The sequence below is a fragment of the Pituophis catenifer genome, unplaced genomic scaffold (assembly GCF_029215685.1).
Source record: "Pituophis catenifer annectens isolate HBS135680 unplaced genomic scaffold, rPitCat1.0.hap2 SCAF_1, whole genome shotgun sequence".
In the NCBI taxonomy this organism is placed as follows: domain Eukaryota; kingdom Metazoa; phylum Chordata; class Lepidosauria; order Squamata; family Colubridae; genus Pituophis; species Pituophis catenifer.
Window position 1 is genome coordinate 176103487 of NW_027256881.1, and position 13971 is coordinate 176117457.

The 13971-nt window shown below is 35.6% G+C and overlaps 1 protein-coding gene across 1 annotated transcript in view; it reads right to left on the bottom strand.

Moving 5' to 3' along the window:
* UNC80 (unc-80 homolog, NALCN channel complex subunit) overlaps positions 1 to 13971 on the bottom strand; it is a 186147-nt gene that overhangs the window by 143011 nt on the left and 29165 nt on the right. Inside the window, exons 13-21 of the mRNA XM_070956783.1 lie at positions 10907 to 11317; positions 9178 to 9309; positions 8262 to 8409; positions 7777 to 7925; positions 7117 to 7286; positions 4883 to 4984; positions 4111 to 4319; positions 3635 to 3741; positions 1844 to 1940 (exon numbers count right to left, since the gene is read on the bottom strand). Coding sequence (XP_070812884.1) covers positions 1844 to 1940; positions 3635 to 3741; positions 4111 to 4319; positions 4883 to 4984; positions 7117 to 7286; positions 7777 to 7925; positions 8262 to 8409; positions 9178 to 9309; positions 10907 to 11317 — 1525 coding nt within the window. The remainder of the gene's footprint in view (positions 1 to 1843; positions 1941 to 3634; positions 3742 to 4110; positions 4320 to 4882; positions 4985 to 7116; positions 7287 to 7776; positions 7926 to 8261; positions 8410 to 9177; positions 9310 to 10906; positions 11318 to 13971) is intronic.

A 13971-nucleotide genomic window follows, 5' to 3' on the forward strand; every position in this document is an offset into this window, starting at 1 on the left:
CAAACAGGTGGTGGCAAATGGGCCGTGGCGATAGGTGGTGGCGGTCCCCGCTGCCTAGAACAGCTGATCGGTGCTGTACCAACCCCCCCCAGGCAATATTTGCTCTATAAGACGCACAGACATTTCCACCCACTTTTGGGGTGGGAAAAGTGTGTCTTATAGTCCAAAAAATATGGTAATTTCATTTTATAATCAAGGCTGCAGTCCTGGGGTTACTCATATTCTGCCATGCTGAGCTGAACTTAACCTAAGAAAGTTTGCATAGTATATGTATTCCCTCTACATTTTATTTTAAAACAAGTTACTCCTTGGCACATCAGTAAGATCTTTATATTGCATGCTATTGAGTTGTGAACTAAAACTATCCATTAACTCCTATTATCACATATTGTCACATAATCAAAAGCCAAACAAAGTGGTATTTTCATCACTATTGGATAAGCCGGTTCATGTTAAAAACTGACAGTTTTTGTACAATGTAAAAAATTCAATGAAATAAAAGTTGAAATAAAAACATTTCTATTTGAAATAATATCTCAAATTGAAATACAAGGTCTGTTACATCATATCCTGCAGTCATGCTTGACTTTAACAAAGTAATAATGATATGAATTATAATATGCATTCATTCCCTGCCTAAAAACCACCTAACATTTTTCATTGAAACTGAAAAAATATTCAAATCTCATTGCTTATAATAGCATTAGGATGTGCTATTAAATTGTGGGGAAAAAAGTAAATTATTCTACTGGGTACCTGTATGGAAAGGTACCCAGAAATAGCTGTAATTAGAAAGAGCCCAAATACTTCTATTAACATATTAAGATATACTAATAATCATATGTCATATGTCTTCATCTGAAACATCATTTTCTTTATATAGAAAGGCATTTTATGATGGAGCAATGACTAAATGAGGTAGTGACATCACTTCCATGTTTAATGAAGCATAAGCAATATGTAATGTTGGGTTATGTAAAGTTCTGTGAAAAAGACAACTAAATCCATTGGGATGCGTTGTCCCTTTTTCAATGCAAAAACAGGAAAATAACAAGATGCAAGGTTGTTTCTTTGGTAACGAGAAGCTCGAATACGCATATCTGAAATATTTGAAAGCAGTTAAGACCTAACCTTGTTTGGAGGCAAAAACTTGTTTCCTTAAAAATAACAAAGTAATCAGTCATATTTGTCATATAATTGTTCTCAATGTCACTCATAATTTTGCTAGGAATGAAGGACTGCATCTCTATAAGAAATGGCATGAAAACACAAGACAAGCAAACACAGAAGAAAAGAGATAATTAAAACACATTTGTACAGGGTTTTCCATTTCATCAGTGCTGAATTTTACTGAAAATATAGATGATCAATAATGGGGAATAAAAGCTGGTGGGCACATCCAACATTTCACATCAAGGAGCTAAGTGAAATATTAGTATACTATGTTTGAACCAGATAATCTGTTCCAAATTTCATATTTTCCAAATGGTGGATTTGATTTCTTGAAAGGTCAATTTTGCCTTATCTAAATGCATTGGCCCATATATGCTTTTCCTTCTTGGCTAGAATTGAATGAAAATAAAAAATGACATAAGAAGAAATGAAAAAAGTAATGGCTACAAAATATATAAAGCCATAGAATATAAAATTGGGTCCAGAAAATATGTTTTTAAAGGTAAAGGGTGAAATAAAGAAAGATGAAAATAATAATAAAAAAAAAGGAACAAAGAAAAAGTTTAAAGTTTTAAAAAAGGACTGAAGAAACAGAACCCTGATTTCTAACCATCTTTTTCTTCTGTGTGATGAAGCCTGGATGGATGTCTTCGGCAGGTGCGCCATTTACCAAGACGCTTGAAGAAATTATCCTCTTCTTCACGCCCATTTTCCATGCCACTTCCAGGCCCACCTTCTGCTAACTTCACTGCACTAGTAAATTTCACCTAAATGTTAAAAGAAACATCATTTCATTGTTTTCATTGCTGATATAAACATAACATTTTAAAATATCCTTTTTAATAAATATTCGCCTTTATTAGTTATATTTTAAATACCATATGTCCATAAAGAGAACCATGTTGAGGGAATCACAGTTGAATAAGCAGGAAACAGGAACAAAATAACCTATCTTCCTTCCTTCCTCTCCCTCCCTCCTCTCTCCTTAGTGCTTAATATGTCTATTCTTCTACCTCATGACTTCTAAGGAAAACTAGTCACTGAAGAGAGAGATAAGCAGTGGGCTAAGAAAGCTGGTTAGTGGCCTCATTTTCTCTGCCTGTAGAAATACTTTATGAGCTCCATTATTTTTTGAATTACTTTATTGCTTTGCTTGTTCAGAAAAATCCTCATTCAGGAAGAAACTTTTAGTTTCTAGTAAAGCAAAGTTTAGGTCCAATAAAACAATAAAACCTATAAACCCATGTTTTCATATTTGGGTTCCTTGCAGTTTACAATAATCTGGCAATGTGAAGAATAATGATGGGAAGTTAAAATGCTTGAGAAATGCAACTGAAGATGTAGCTCAATTCCAACCATTTAACCATGTTTAAAGTCTTCTGCACAAATTTTTAGATGTGGTAGTTCCACTCTCCTTTTTTCAGCCCTCCTCCTTCTCCACATTTTTTATTTTCTTCGGCTTAGTTTGGTTTTGATGAGAAATTTTGTTTTAAAATTATTTGTTCTTGTACCAAATTCTTTTAGCTCTAGAACCTACAGTAAGAGTCAAAACTCTAAAGTCCAGTTAACTTCTGTTAACTTTGTTTTTGTCCCTGGGTGATATGCTCTCTGATGCTCAATAACCTGAAGCTTTCACATATTTTAAATTGGCATTTAAAAGCAGAAAATTGAATTTGTGCCCACAGTATTTTCCAATTAGACCTGACAAATTGGGAAGAGAAGTTGTTTGTGTCCCTATTATTCTGGAGTATATAATCAATTGGGCTATATATTTTTCCCTTTCCAATCTATTTTAGGCCCATGGCCCAATTTTATTTGCATGCAAACATCACAGATATATAGCAACCTATTACTCTTTTCTATTTTCCAGACTATTTCCTAGTCTGTGGCCTTTTCAAATCTCTTTTATAGGATAATTAAAATAGCATTGGAATGGCAGGGGCTTGATATTCTCACTGATTTGTTTTTGTTTTGTTATACTTAGCCACTTAATAATAGGTTTGTACATGTTGTATGTATGTTAAAAATAGAAGTCTGCAGTTGGCTGGTTGGTTGAGTTATTTTTCCCCCTTCAAAAGGAAGTGTTCTTCCCTTTGTTGAAATGTATTGTGCAGCTCTACTGAGAGTATGACACAAATTTGGAAACAATTCTTCTGCTCTCCTTGTTGTACTGATGAGTCTGTGTATGTGTATGTGAAAGAAGACGTGAAAAAGGAGAAATGAAAGTAAAAGCTTGCATGGTCCTAGTAATTTCTTTAAAATGGAAGACAGATAATACTTGTAAGAGTCCACAGATTTAGAAACAATATGCAGTGACAATTTCAGTCCAGGAAGAAAGAAATATACTGTAGATGTTGAAGATATAGGTATGGATACACAGAAAAATAAACATGCACATTCATTATTAGATAGCTTTTAATTTTTTTAAAAAAGAGTGATGATAGAAAGGTTAGATATTTACCCTGGAGCTCTGCCTGATGAAAGAGAGACGATCCACAGAGCTAATATCCAGAAGATCTTCTACACCATCTGCCAGACCAGAAATTGATGAACGTTTCAGCCAGTTCCCTGTAGTACAGAAAGCATAGGTGTGAATATCTTTCTGAGTAGTTAAATAATCTACATCTCTCATTACTGGTATTAAGGACTCAATTCCTAACATCTAAACAAAATATTTGGAGTCATATAAAGGAACATGGGGAAAAATTAAAAGACACAGAATAGCATGACAAAGTATCTTCATGTAAAAGGCTCCCTGTGTGGAGAGAATTAATAGAGATCCATGTTCAAGTCTGCCCTCAACTATGGAATCTGGTTGGATGACTTTGGGCTAATCTCTGTCGCTTTCATTGCTGAAGTTATGGGATTAAAGAAGAAAATAAATCCCTACATTTTCCTGGAGAAAAAGCACAGCTAACAAATCAATAATTGAATGACCTAGTGGGAGTTTGAGTTTCTTTCTCAGGGAGATCCGTCTGGAGCGGGAGCGGGAGCGCCTCTCTGTGGTCGTTCCTGAGTGTGCAGTTGTGCATTCGGAAGTGTCTGGCTCCGACTGGCTGCTGGTATCGCTAGCTGCACTCTGAGATTTAAACATTTTCCGCCAGAAATCCTTGCGGCCTAAGGCTGCTCCTTGCATTTGTTCATCACTGTGAAGGAATTACATGGCTGGTAAAACTTAGCAAAATGAAAAAAAAAATTAAAAAATAGGGCAGCATCTTTCTCTCTTCTAATCCTACCCTGTGCCCTGGATACTGGAAGTTGTTTGGCTAATTTTAGAAGAGGGAATAAGCCATAAACCTATCATCATAAAAGCGATATACTAAAAATATCAATAATTGGATTTTGTGATCCTTGTAAAGTAGGACAGTAAGCACTAGGATAATAGTATATAATATTTCTAATAAAGTAATCATCTTTATGTAGTAAATTAGGAAGGTGTTGAGATGGTGAATATGATTTGCCTAAGGCTAGGCAGAATAAAATATTCTCTACTGCTAGCAGTGCAGAGAGCAGAAGCTGTTGAGAAACAACTTCCATATAATTATTATGTGAACCTTTTTCTCTCAGCTAGCAAGCTAATTTTTACCTTGCTACAATGAAAACGAGGAAACCAGCTGATTCAAGTCTGAATAGTGTTGTTTTTGCTTTTTAAATTATGTTTGTATATAATCTGTTGATTAAAATACAATTTATTTATCAATTTACTTACTGCTCAGGAGTTTGTATTGGACGGCCTGAGATATAGCCACGACATTCATCTGGACCAGAAGACAGCTGTCCTTTATCAATAACAACACTTCCTACTTCAGATCTACAAGGACAAAGCTACTAGTCAGAGGAACAATAACATATTGTATTTATTCCTATTTAGCTTCCCTATATTATTTTTAAAAGTATTTCTAAAACAGAAAGATGAGGTAAATGTTCTACTCCTCCTCCTCCTATCAGTACTTCATATATCAATCATGAATGGTAAAAGCAGTCAAGGGCATGAAAATATACCAATATTATCTAATTTGTAAATGTGCCTATTTAATGTAAATTCAGGAACGCTTCTCATTAAGTTAAATAGGATTTAATTAGCTTGTAATTATATGGGACTAAATATGTATAGGATTCCATTACAAAAAAGGATAGAGTTAACCACAATTTTCAGACAGATTATTTTTTAAAAAATTGTGTGTTCTATCAAATTGGAATTTCTCTCCACATGGACAGATATATGGTAAATGCTTAAGTATATATATATATATAGTTATATATAGTTATATATAGATATTCTTAAGCATTTACTAAGCTAGAGTCAAGATGTATTTACTGCAGCATGCCCTTTTTACCATATATCTGTCCATGTGGAGAGAAATTCCAATTTGATAGAACACACAATTTTTTAAAAAATAATCTGTCTGAAAATTGTGGTTAACTCTATCCTTTTTTGTATAAATAACTATATTAAATAACAATATTAAATTAAATATATATATAACACTATATATATATATTTAACACTATATATATATATATATAATGTGTGTGTGTATGTGTGTACAGTTAATATTTCGGGTTTCTTCCCGTGTAATTGTGAACATATCCCTAAAAGGGTAGAAGCGACGTTTCGACAGAATCTCATCTGCCATCATCAGGCTTATGTGAGGGGTCTTTTGCAGTAACCCTAACCCCTCACATAAGCCTGATGATTTTCTGAGGTTTTCGTGGGTGTTTGTATGTAGGTCTTTGGTTATTCAGGTTTTCTCCCGCGTAAAATTGAAAGTGTCTTGGCGACGTTTCGACGAAGTCTCATTCATCATCTTCAGGCTGGTGTTTTCGGCTTCGTGCTTCTAGGAGCAATGATCATTGCTATATATATATATATATATGTTTGTTTGTTTGTTTTCTGAGGTTTTCGCGGGTGTTTACGGGTGTTTCGCAGGTGTTACGTGGGTGTTACGCGGGAGAAAACCCGAATAACCAAAGACATATATATATATATATATATATATATATATATATATATATATATATATATATATATATATACCAACATTATAGATAGAGACAGATAATAAATAGAATTAGTCTATATATATTAGGGCTAATTCCATAAGATAATGGAAAAAGAAAAAGTTGTGTATGAAACAGTTGTTAAGAAAAAAAATACTTCTTCCATGTTTAATTGGGAAAAAAGTCGAGAATGTCACCATCTCACTGGAATTAGTTAGTAAAGAAAGACTCCTGGCACATTGTTTTTTTTTCCAAGAGTATACTTTACTAAGAACAAAGTGGTTTCAGATTTTTGCAAGGCAGAATCTGTTGTCTTGGTGTGAAAACAATGCAATTAAGTTCCCCTTTTTTTCCTGGCCAGTCAATGTCCTATTATCACTCAATGTATTAGAAGTTCTCAGGTTGTTTTGGAAACAGTCCATTCACCATCTCCACATTCCTTTTGGCTGACCTTGTGCTGCTGGCTTTGTGCGACTCAGTATCAGGGCTGGCACAGCTTCAACCGCCCCCCAACCCAACCCATCAGCAAGAAGCAGAATTGCAGCCATGATAGAGAACATGGATCCATAACCATGCCATATTGACATGAAGCAGATCATCCCTCCTCATAGATAAATGACTGAGATGTCTACTTAATCCAGTATCCTATTCTCCTATGTTGTATAAAAATAATATTTTGTAGAATAGCTTTTCAGCTGAGTAACCCGAACGCAGTTCTTAACTATGCTTTAACCCTATACATTTGAATGAAATTAAAGCACATTTCTCTGCTATCTACAGTTTATGAATAACATAAGACCATCTTTGGGGAAAGGAGGATTTTTAGAGCAAATAGTATTAGTATGATTCATCTTCTCCCCAAAAGTAAGGCTGACAAGTCTGGGTAAGGCTGACCTTACTAGATTCAAGCATCTTAATGGCTTTTCCAGTCCAGATACATACTTTTTACTCCCTGGTGGTTTGGGTTCTTGTTCAGTATTTTCTTCTGTTTTTCTTCCTGGAATCAACTTTTCTGCACTGTCCAAAAGAGCACTAAGAGCTACTCTTCTGAAAACATTTCCATGAGCCTCCTTGATAAACTGTACCAATTGTCGGATGTCACAGTACAGACCCTGGAGCCAGCAGGATGTCATTTTGGGGGAGGGGAGGGGGAGGGGGAGAGAGTTTGTTAGGCTTCCAACATACAAACACTTTCTTTTTATGTTTTCTTAAGAGAATCAGTCTATGTTTCAGGCCTTCTGTTGCCATGAAATAAATTTCAGCAACAAATTTAATAGAAACTGCCTGAAAATGTTGAAAGGAAAGGTCGAAGAATTGCCATCTTGAACAACACAGTGATAACATTTTCAAGTCAAATTAATGACTAGATACAAATTCAAAGGGGATTTGCTTCTCTCATGTTCTACTGAACTGTGTGACATTTTCCAAAATTCACCTGCCAACATTTATTAATTTAAAAAAAATTATTTTAAACAGTTTATATTTTATTTTTTCCACCCCTTTTTGAAAGAAGGTGGTACAATTCAACAATTTATATTGAGAATAGAAAAGCTAGTACTTAAAAACCTGTCATAATTGTGTGAAAAGGAAAGTTGCCCTTACCAGATTCTCAGGACTATGGAGCTCGTGCGTAGTAGAGGCACAGCGAGTGATCAGAGATTTAAACATAGCACTGACAATAATGCCCTCAATACTTTGGGCTGTAGATTTGTTGTCCATGGTAGTAAAGTTATTTCCAAAACCAGCCTTGTCTACAAAATGCAAAATAAAACAGTTAAACTGCATGGTTAAATTTCAGAAAAACAGTAAGATATGCATTTGTAACACCTGAACTCAGCAATTCCTGATTTGCAATAGCATTCTCCATCCAGAAGAGGGATTTGTTACTTTGGAAAACCACATGGGGGCGGGGGGGGAGTACTCCAAAATGAACTTGGCAGTATAAAAAAAGGAGTGAAGACAAAGTGCCCATGTCTCATTCAATTAAAACAAACAAAAAGTTAAACATACACATTGCACATAAATTAATACATTTAGGCACACATCTGCAGGAAAGCTGAATGCTAAGGATGACAATCTATACTTACTGTCAGTAACTGGCTCCATGCAAAATCCTAGCAAAGCATGTAAAAAATCCACCACGTTGTTCAATGAATCTTTATTCACATAATCTCTCATTGTCTGACGAAACTGCATCTTATCCAGTTTATATAACTTTGTAAGGCAATTCTGAGCCTGTTAAGAAAGGTTTTAAGAATGTCAAGCTTAGGTTCTGGTGGTGATAATTACAGAGGACCATAGTGAATTCAACCTGTTAGTTCCTGAGTAATTAAAAACAGTACCCAATGAACTTCACAAAATAACTAGAGAGGATTTAAACAATTGTCTTCCTATTTTTATTGATACAATTACTTACCTGGACCCAAAGCTTCCAGAGGAATAAAGGTTTCAGGATAATATGTAAGATACAAGTATTTAAAATTTAATACATGTGCACTACAATTTAGAAGACAAATGCATAGGCAGCTACTTAGCAACAACGGTTAAGATAAGAAACTAGGCGAGGCTGCTAGACGCTACAGTATGCAATCAAGTTTTTTGTTTCACTTCGTTGTTATGGTAGGAGCTCTTCTGATTAGAGTGTACTGGAATCTCACTTATCTTTGAAGTGTCAGGTCCCCTTGATAACCTGGCCTTTTCTCCTAGATCTAAAGGGCCTCTCTTTTGCTCTATCACTATTCACGTTATTCTAAACATTCATGCTTGATTTGAAGCTAAAAGGGTTTCTCTAATGTAGATGTGCTTTAAATACTAGAAATTTTTTCCATACCTGTCTTTCTATTATCAAAACCATAGCAACCAGTATATTGGTATATAACCAAACACTGTACTCTAAGCACAGTTAACTACTGGAGAGCTATTAAAATCCATGGTATCCAAATATTATGGATTTAAAACGGAAGAGATTTGGAAACAACTTTCCATCCTTCTGCAGTTTTATACCTGATGTCTCAGACGATCTCCAGAGAGTCCTCGGTGACCTTCTCCACAGCCATATGCACAGCCCAGAGACTTCACAATTTTTATCAGCATTGTCAGAGCCAGCCTATGAGTGCTTACTGGAGTATTTTCATCCTTAGCAGCACAACATTTGAAGAAACCAGAAAGACCAGAGAAAAAGCTATTCAGTTTATGATGAGAATCAGAAAAATAATATCAAACTGGCATATGCCTGTTTATCTATTATCAGAATAAAACTTACACAGAATTTTTTTCTATAAATGATAACATGAGACCATTAAGGCTTAAAGTTTTCTTTAAAGGAAACAGTTTTAATACTGGTAAACAAAAAGATCAGTTTTATGTGGATAGGTCTGATCAAAAGACTTTGAAACACAGAGAGAAGCAATTCAATTTATTGTTTACAATCTTAGAAGAAGTAAGAATACCCAATACAAATGTATTCCAGATCCAGCATCTCCTTCTCACAAATGTCAACCAGATGGCTCTGGAAAGACCACCAAGAGGACATAAACGTAGTAACCTTGCAAAGTACACCTGTTTTCTACAAGAACCAGCTCTAGAAAGTATATTGTCTTTGATCCTGGGTGTACTATTGTTACTGGTGGTCTAATCCATGTTTTCTTATCCACTCTTAAAGCTGTCTATGTTGTTGGCCATCATGACATCTTGGAAAATTGAATAACAGTGTGCTACATGCACATATATTTCATGTGATCTAATTTTTCTCACCCTGAGGTTAAATTGGGTTATTCTGGATTGTAGAACTTTGAACGGCATACAGTATTCCACATATGACTATATGTTAGATTTTGTAAGAATATAAATAAACAGTTTTGCTTTCAGATCCCTTCCTAATAAATTCCAACATGGAATTTGTCTTCTTCGTAGCAATTACTGATTAAGTTGGCATTTGTACTAATTATTCATCACATCACTAGATCTTTCCCAGTGAGGTGCCAATAAGTGAAATCTGCATGCTTCACTCCATTTAAATGTAGATCCACAGAGGACTTCACATTGAGGGCAATTGATCAACCAGTTGCAATTCATGCATCAGCTTGCTGAAACTTTTATTTTACAAGATTGCTGATCTGGTAGAACTCAGAATAATATGCAGTTTTTCAAAAGCAAGTATTTTTGCATTTGTTGTTTGTAACTCACAGTAAAGTTCTACAACTTTATTCATGCTAATACTAATAAAATATTGTTATTGCAAAAGGCATACAAATATTCAAGCCGCCTTGAGTCTTCAGAGAAAGGCAGCATACAAGTTGAACAAATAAATAAATAAAATTTAACTAGAAGAATTTTTTCAAGTTAAGATGGGAGTGTAAGAGCATCCTTCTAATTTTTGCTTCAGGAAATTAAACCATAAGATCAAGATCTTACACTGCATGCTACATACACTGAAATGACTTGGATAATTCTTCTATGTGCTCATCTATCCCATACTTAGTTTCAATCTTTACACATTCATGTGAATATCTGAACAGGGATATCATATGTCAAACCTCTGAAGGCAAACTGAGAAATAAAAACAAACCTTAATTCATAGCCTGGAATTTTAACAGTTTGCAAAACACAATATCAGAAGTTAAATCAGGCAATGGACTATCACATCAATATGGAAGTTTCTATAAAAATCTTTTCAGCATTTACATAATAGTATTGATTGGTAAAAAATGACCCTATGAGAGCTTCAACATACCTTGTCTTCCTTTTTATCATTCTTTTCAAAGGATCTTCCTCCACCTTCTCCCCCTCCTCCTCCTCCTCCTCCACCACCACCTCCTCCATCTCCTCCACCACTTCCTCCTCCTCCTCCAGCAGCACTTCCAACTCCTCCTCCACCTTCTCCACTGCCATCTCCTGTTCCAGTTATTGCAGCAGTCCCAAATCCAGACACTGAGGTAGTCAAAGCCCCCTTGAGTTGAAAGGAAGTTTCACTTGGTCTCTTTTCATTGGTCTCATTCTCCTTATTCTCACTTTTCCTTCTGACCTTCTCCACACAGGGTACCACACCAAGCTGAAGCAGACATTCCACAATATTGAGGGCCACATCACAGATTCGGGAGCTGATGTCATGATTCAAGACCAAGTAAACTGCTTTAAGAACCACCTTGAAAGAAGAAATGTTAGATATTGTGGGCAACACTATATTCACTTATTGTTTGCAAAAACCTGACTGCAGGTCTCTAAAGAAATGGTCTAAATGTGATATCCTATAACAAGGGGACATGTTCAATTATAGCATAATAGCAGGTGAATGAAAATATGTGTGCACCATTTATATAAGCCACCCTAAGCATGATCCAGATCAATTTTCTGGTAGCAGTGCTTTTTTAGCTGATCTAAAACAAATCTGCCTTTGATAAAAAGTAGTTTGCTGCTGAAACAATATAAAGCAAAAATAATGTTTCATAAAATTATAGATGTTCAAGTCCCTAGTCTGAAAGATGGCTATCTGCACACATCTAGCCACTTCCTTAGTTACTACAGGTAGTCCTCAACTTACAACCACAATTGAACCCAAAATTTATGTTGCTAAGTGAGACATTTGTTAAGTGAGTTGTGCCCCATTTTACAACTTTTCTTGCCACATTTGTTAAGTAAATCATTGCAGTTGTTAAATTAGTATTACGGTGGCTAAATGAATCTGGTTTCCCCATTAACTTTGCTTGTCAGAAGTTTGCAAAGATCACATGACCCCGGAACACTGCATCCATCATAAATGTAAGTCAGTTGTCAAGCATCCAAATATAAATCACATGACCATGGGGATGCTGAAAAATGGCCATAAGTCACTTTTTTCATTTGAACAGTCACTAAGCGAACTGTTGTAAATCAAGGATTACCTGTATTTCCATTGTCAAACTCTTACAGTATTTGCCTTTCTGAGTTTAGAGACTTTTATTCTGGAGCATACATTATGGGATAGTAGACCTCCTTTCAACTATTTGAACACTATTCTCATATTCATAGAACATCAGCATTAGAAGGCACCTTGGAGGTCTTCTAGTCCAAGCCCCTGTTGAGCAGGATTTCATATAATTGACTATCCAGTCTCTTCTTAAAAGCCTGCAATGATGGAGCACCCACATCTTTTGAAGGCAAACTGTTCCACTGGTTGAGTGTTCTCATTGTCAGGAAATTTCTCCTTAGTTCTAGGTTGCTTCTCTCCTTGGTTAGTTTCATTACTTCTTGTCCTGCCTTCTGGCACTTTGGAAAATAAGTTAAACCCTTCTTCTTTGTGGCAACCTTCAAATATTGGAACATTGTTATAATGTCAGCCCTATTCCTTCTTTTTACTAGACTAGACAAACCCAATTCCTGCAATTGTTTCCCATATGTTTTAGCCTCCAGCACCCCAATAATCTTTCTTGCTCTTTTCTATACTCTTTCCAGAGTCTCAACATGTTTTTTATATTGTGGCCACCAAAACTGGATGCAGTATTCCAAGTGTGGTCTTATCAAGACATTATGAAGTGGAACTAATACTTCATGTGAACTTGATTCTACAGCTCTGTTAATGCAGCCTAGGATTGCATTGGCTTTTTTGGTGGCTGCAACACACTGCTGGCTTATATGCAAGTGTTTGTCTACTTGGATTCCAAGATCCCTCTCGCAGTTACTGCTGTTGAGCCACGTTTCACTTAATCTGTACTTGTACATTTGGTTTTTCTTGCCTAAGTGTAAAACCTTGCTTTTCTTTACATTGAATTTCATTTTGTTATATAGGGCCCAATGGTTAAGTCTGCCAAGATCTGGATCTCGAGCCTATCTTCTGGCACGTTTCCTGCCATCTTGGTAGTCATCTGCAAATGTGATAAATTTCCCTTCTATTCCCTCATCTAAATCTAAATATTCCCATATGGTTGTCTTTAGTTAAGAAGAACATATCCATTATGATTTTGGATCCAGGACTTTGGACCCAGTATGCAAAAGGAGCTTCAGAATACATGGGAATCCCAATGTAGCACATGTCAGCAACAGTATAAAGCAGCTGTTTTTCTTGGGATCTCCATAAACTTGCAATTGGTGTCATCCTAGGAAAGGATGCAGAATATATGTAGATGCTATGTTTGTGTTCTTATCCAGTCTGGTGTACTTTCTGGAGGCTGGGTCCAAAACACTGCACAGCTCTAATAGCAGGTACTTCAGTCTCCATGTGAACCTTTGTAAAATTTGAACTCGTACAAGCTTCCATTCCCTGATTAGGTTTCTCCATCAATCTTGAATTGAAATTTTGCTCTTCCAACAAGCTCTTCATAATGACCTGATGGGATGCATATCCTGTTCTCAAAGAAGATGCCAAATAGGGTTCAATTGTTCTACTTTCTCTTTGTTAGTTTTTATCTTTATTGTCATCCCACTGAATAGCTGGTATAATTGGAAACTTATATGAAAAAGTTTTTTTTTAGCATAATTCATTACCCTTGATTTATTATGATATTTTTTGTTTTGTTGCATCATCTTTTCAAATCAGGACTACTTTTATGTATTTTTGCATGATGATTGTCACCTTATATGTCTCTCCTCTTGATTGTGCAACTGGTTTGGTTTCTTCTGCTGCCTTCCACTTTTTCCCCATCTGGAACTGTTTGTGACTGTACTTTTTGGGGAAGTTCTACTCATCTTTGGCTTATGTTCCCATTATTTTCTCCTGCTGCAGGAACCTAGTTATCATTGTTTTGATAACTGTTTGACAAATTAGTGCTCTTAAAATCAAGAATGCTAGCATTCCATAATCATCCAAATGTTCCTATTGTTGTA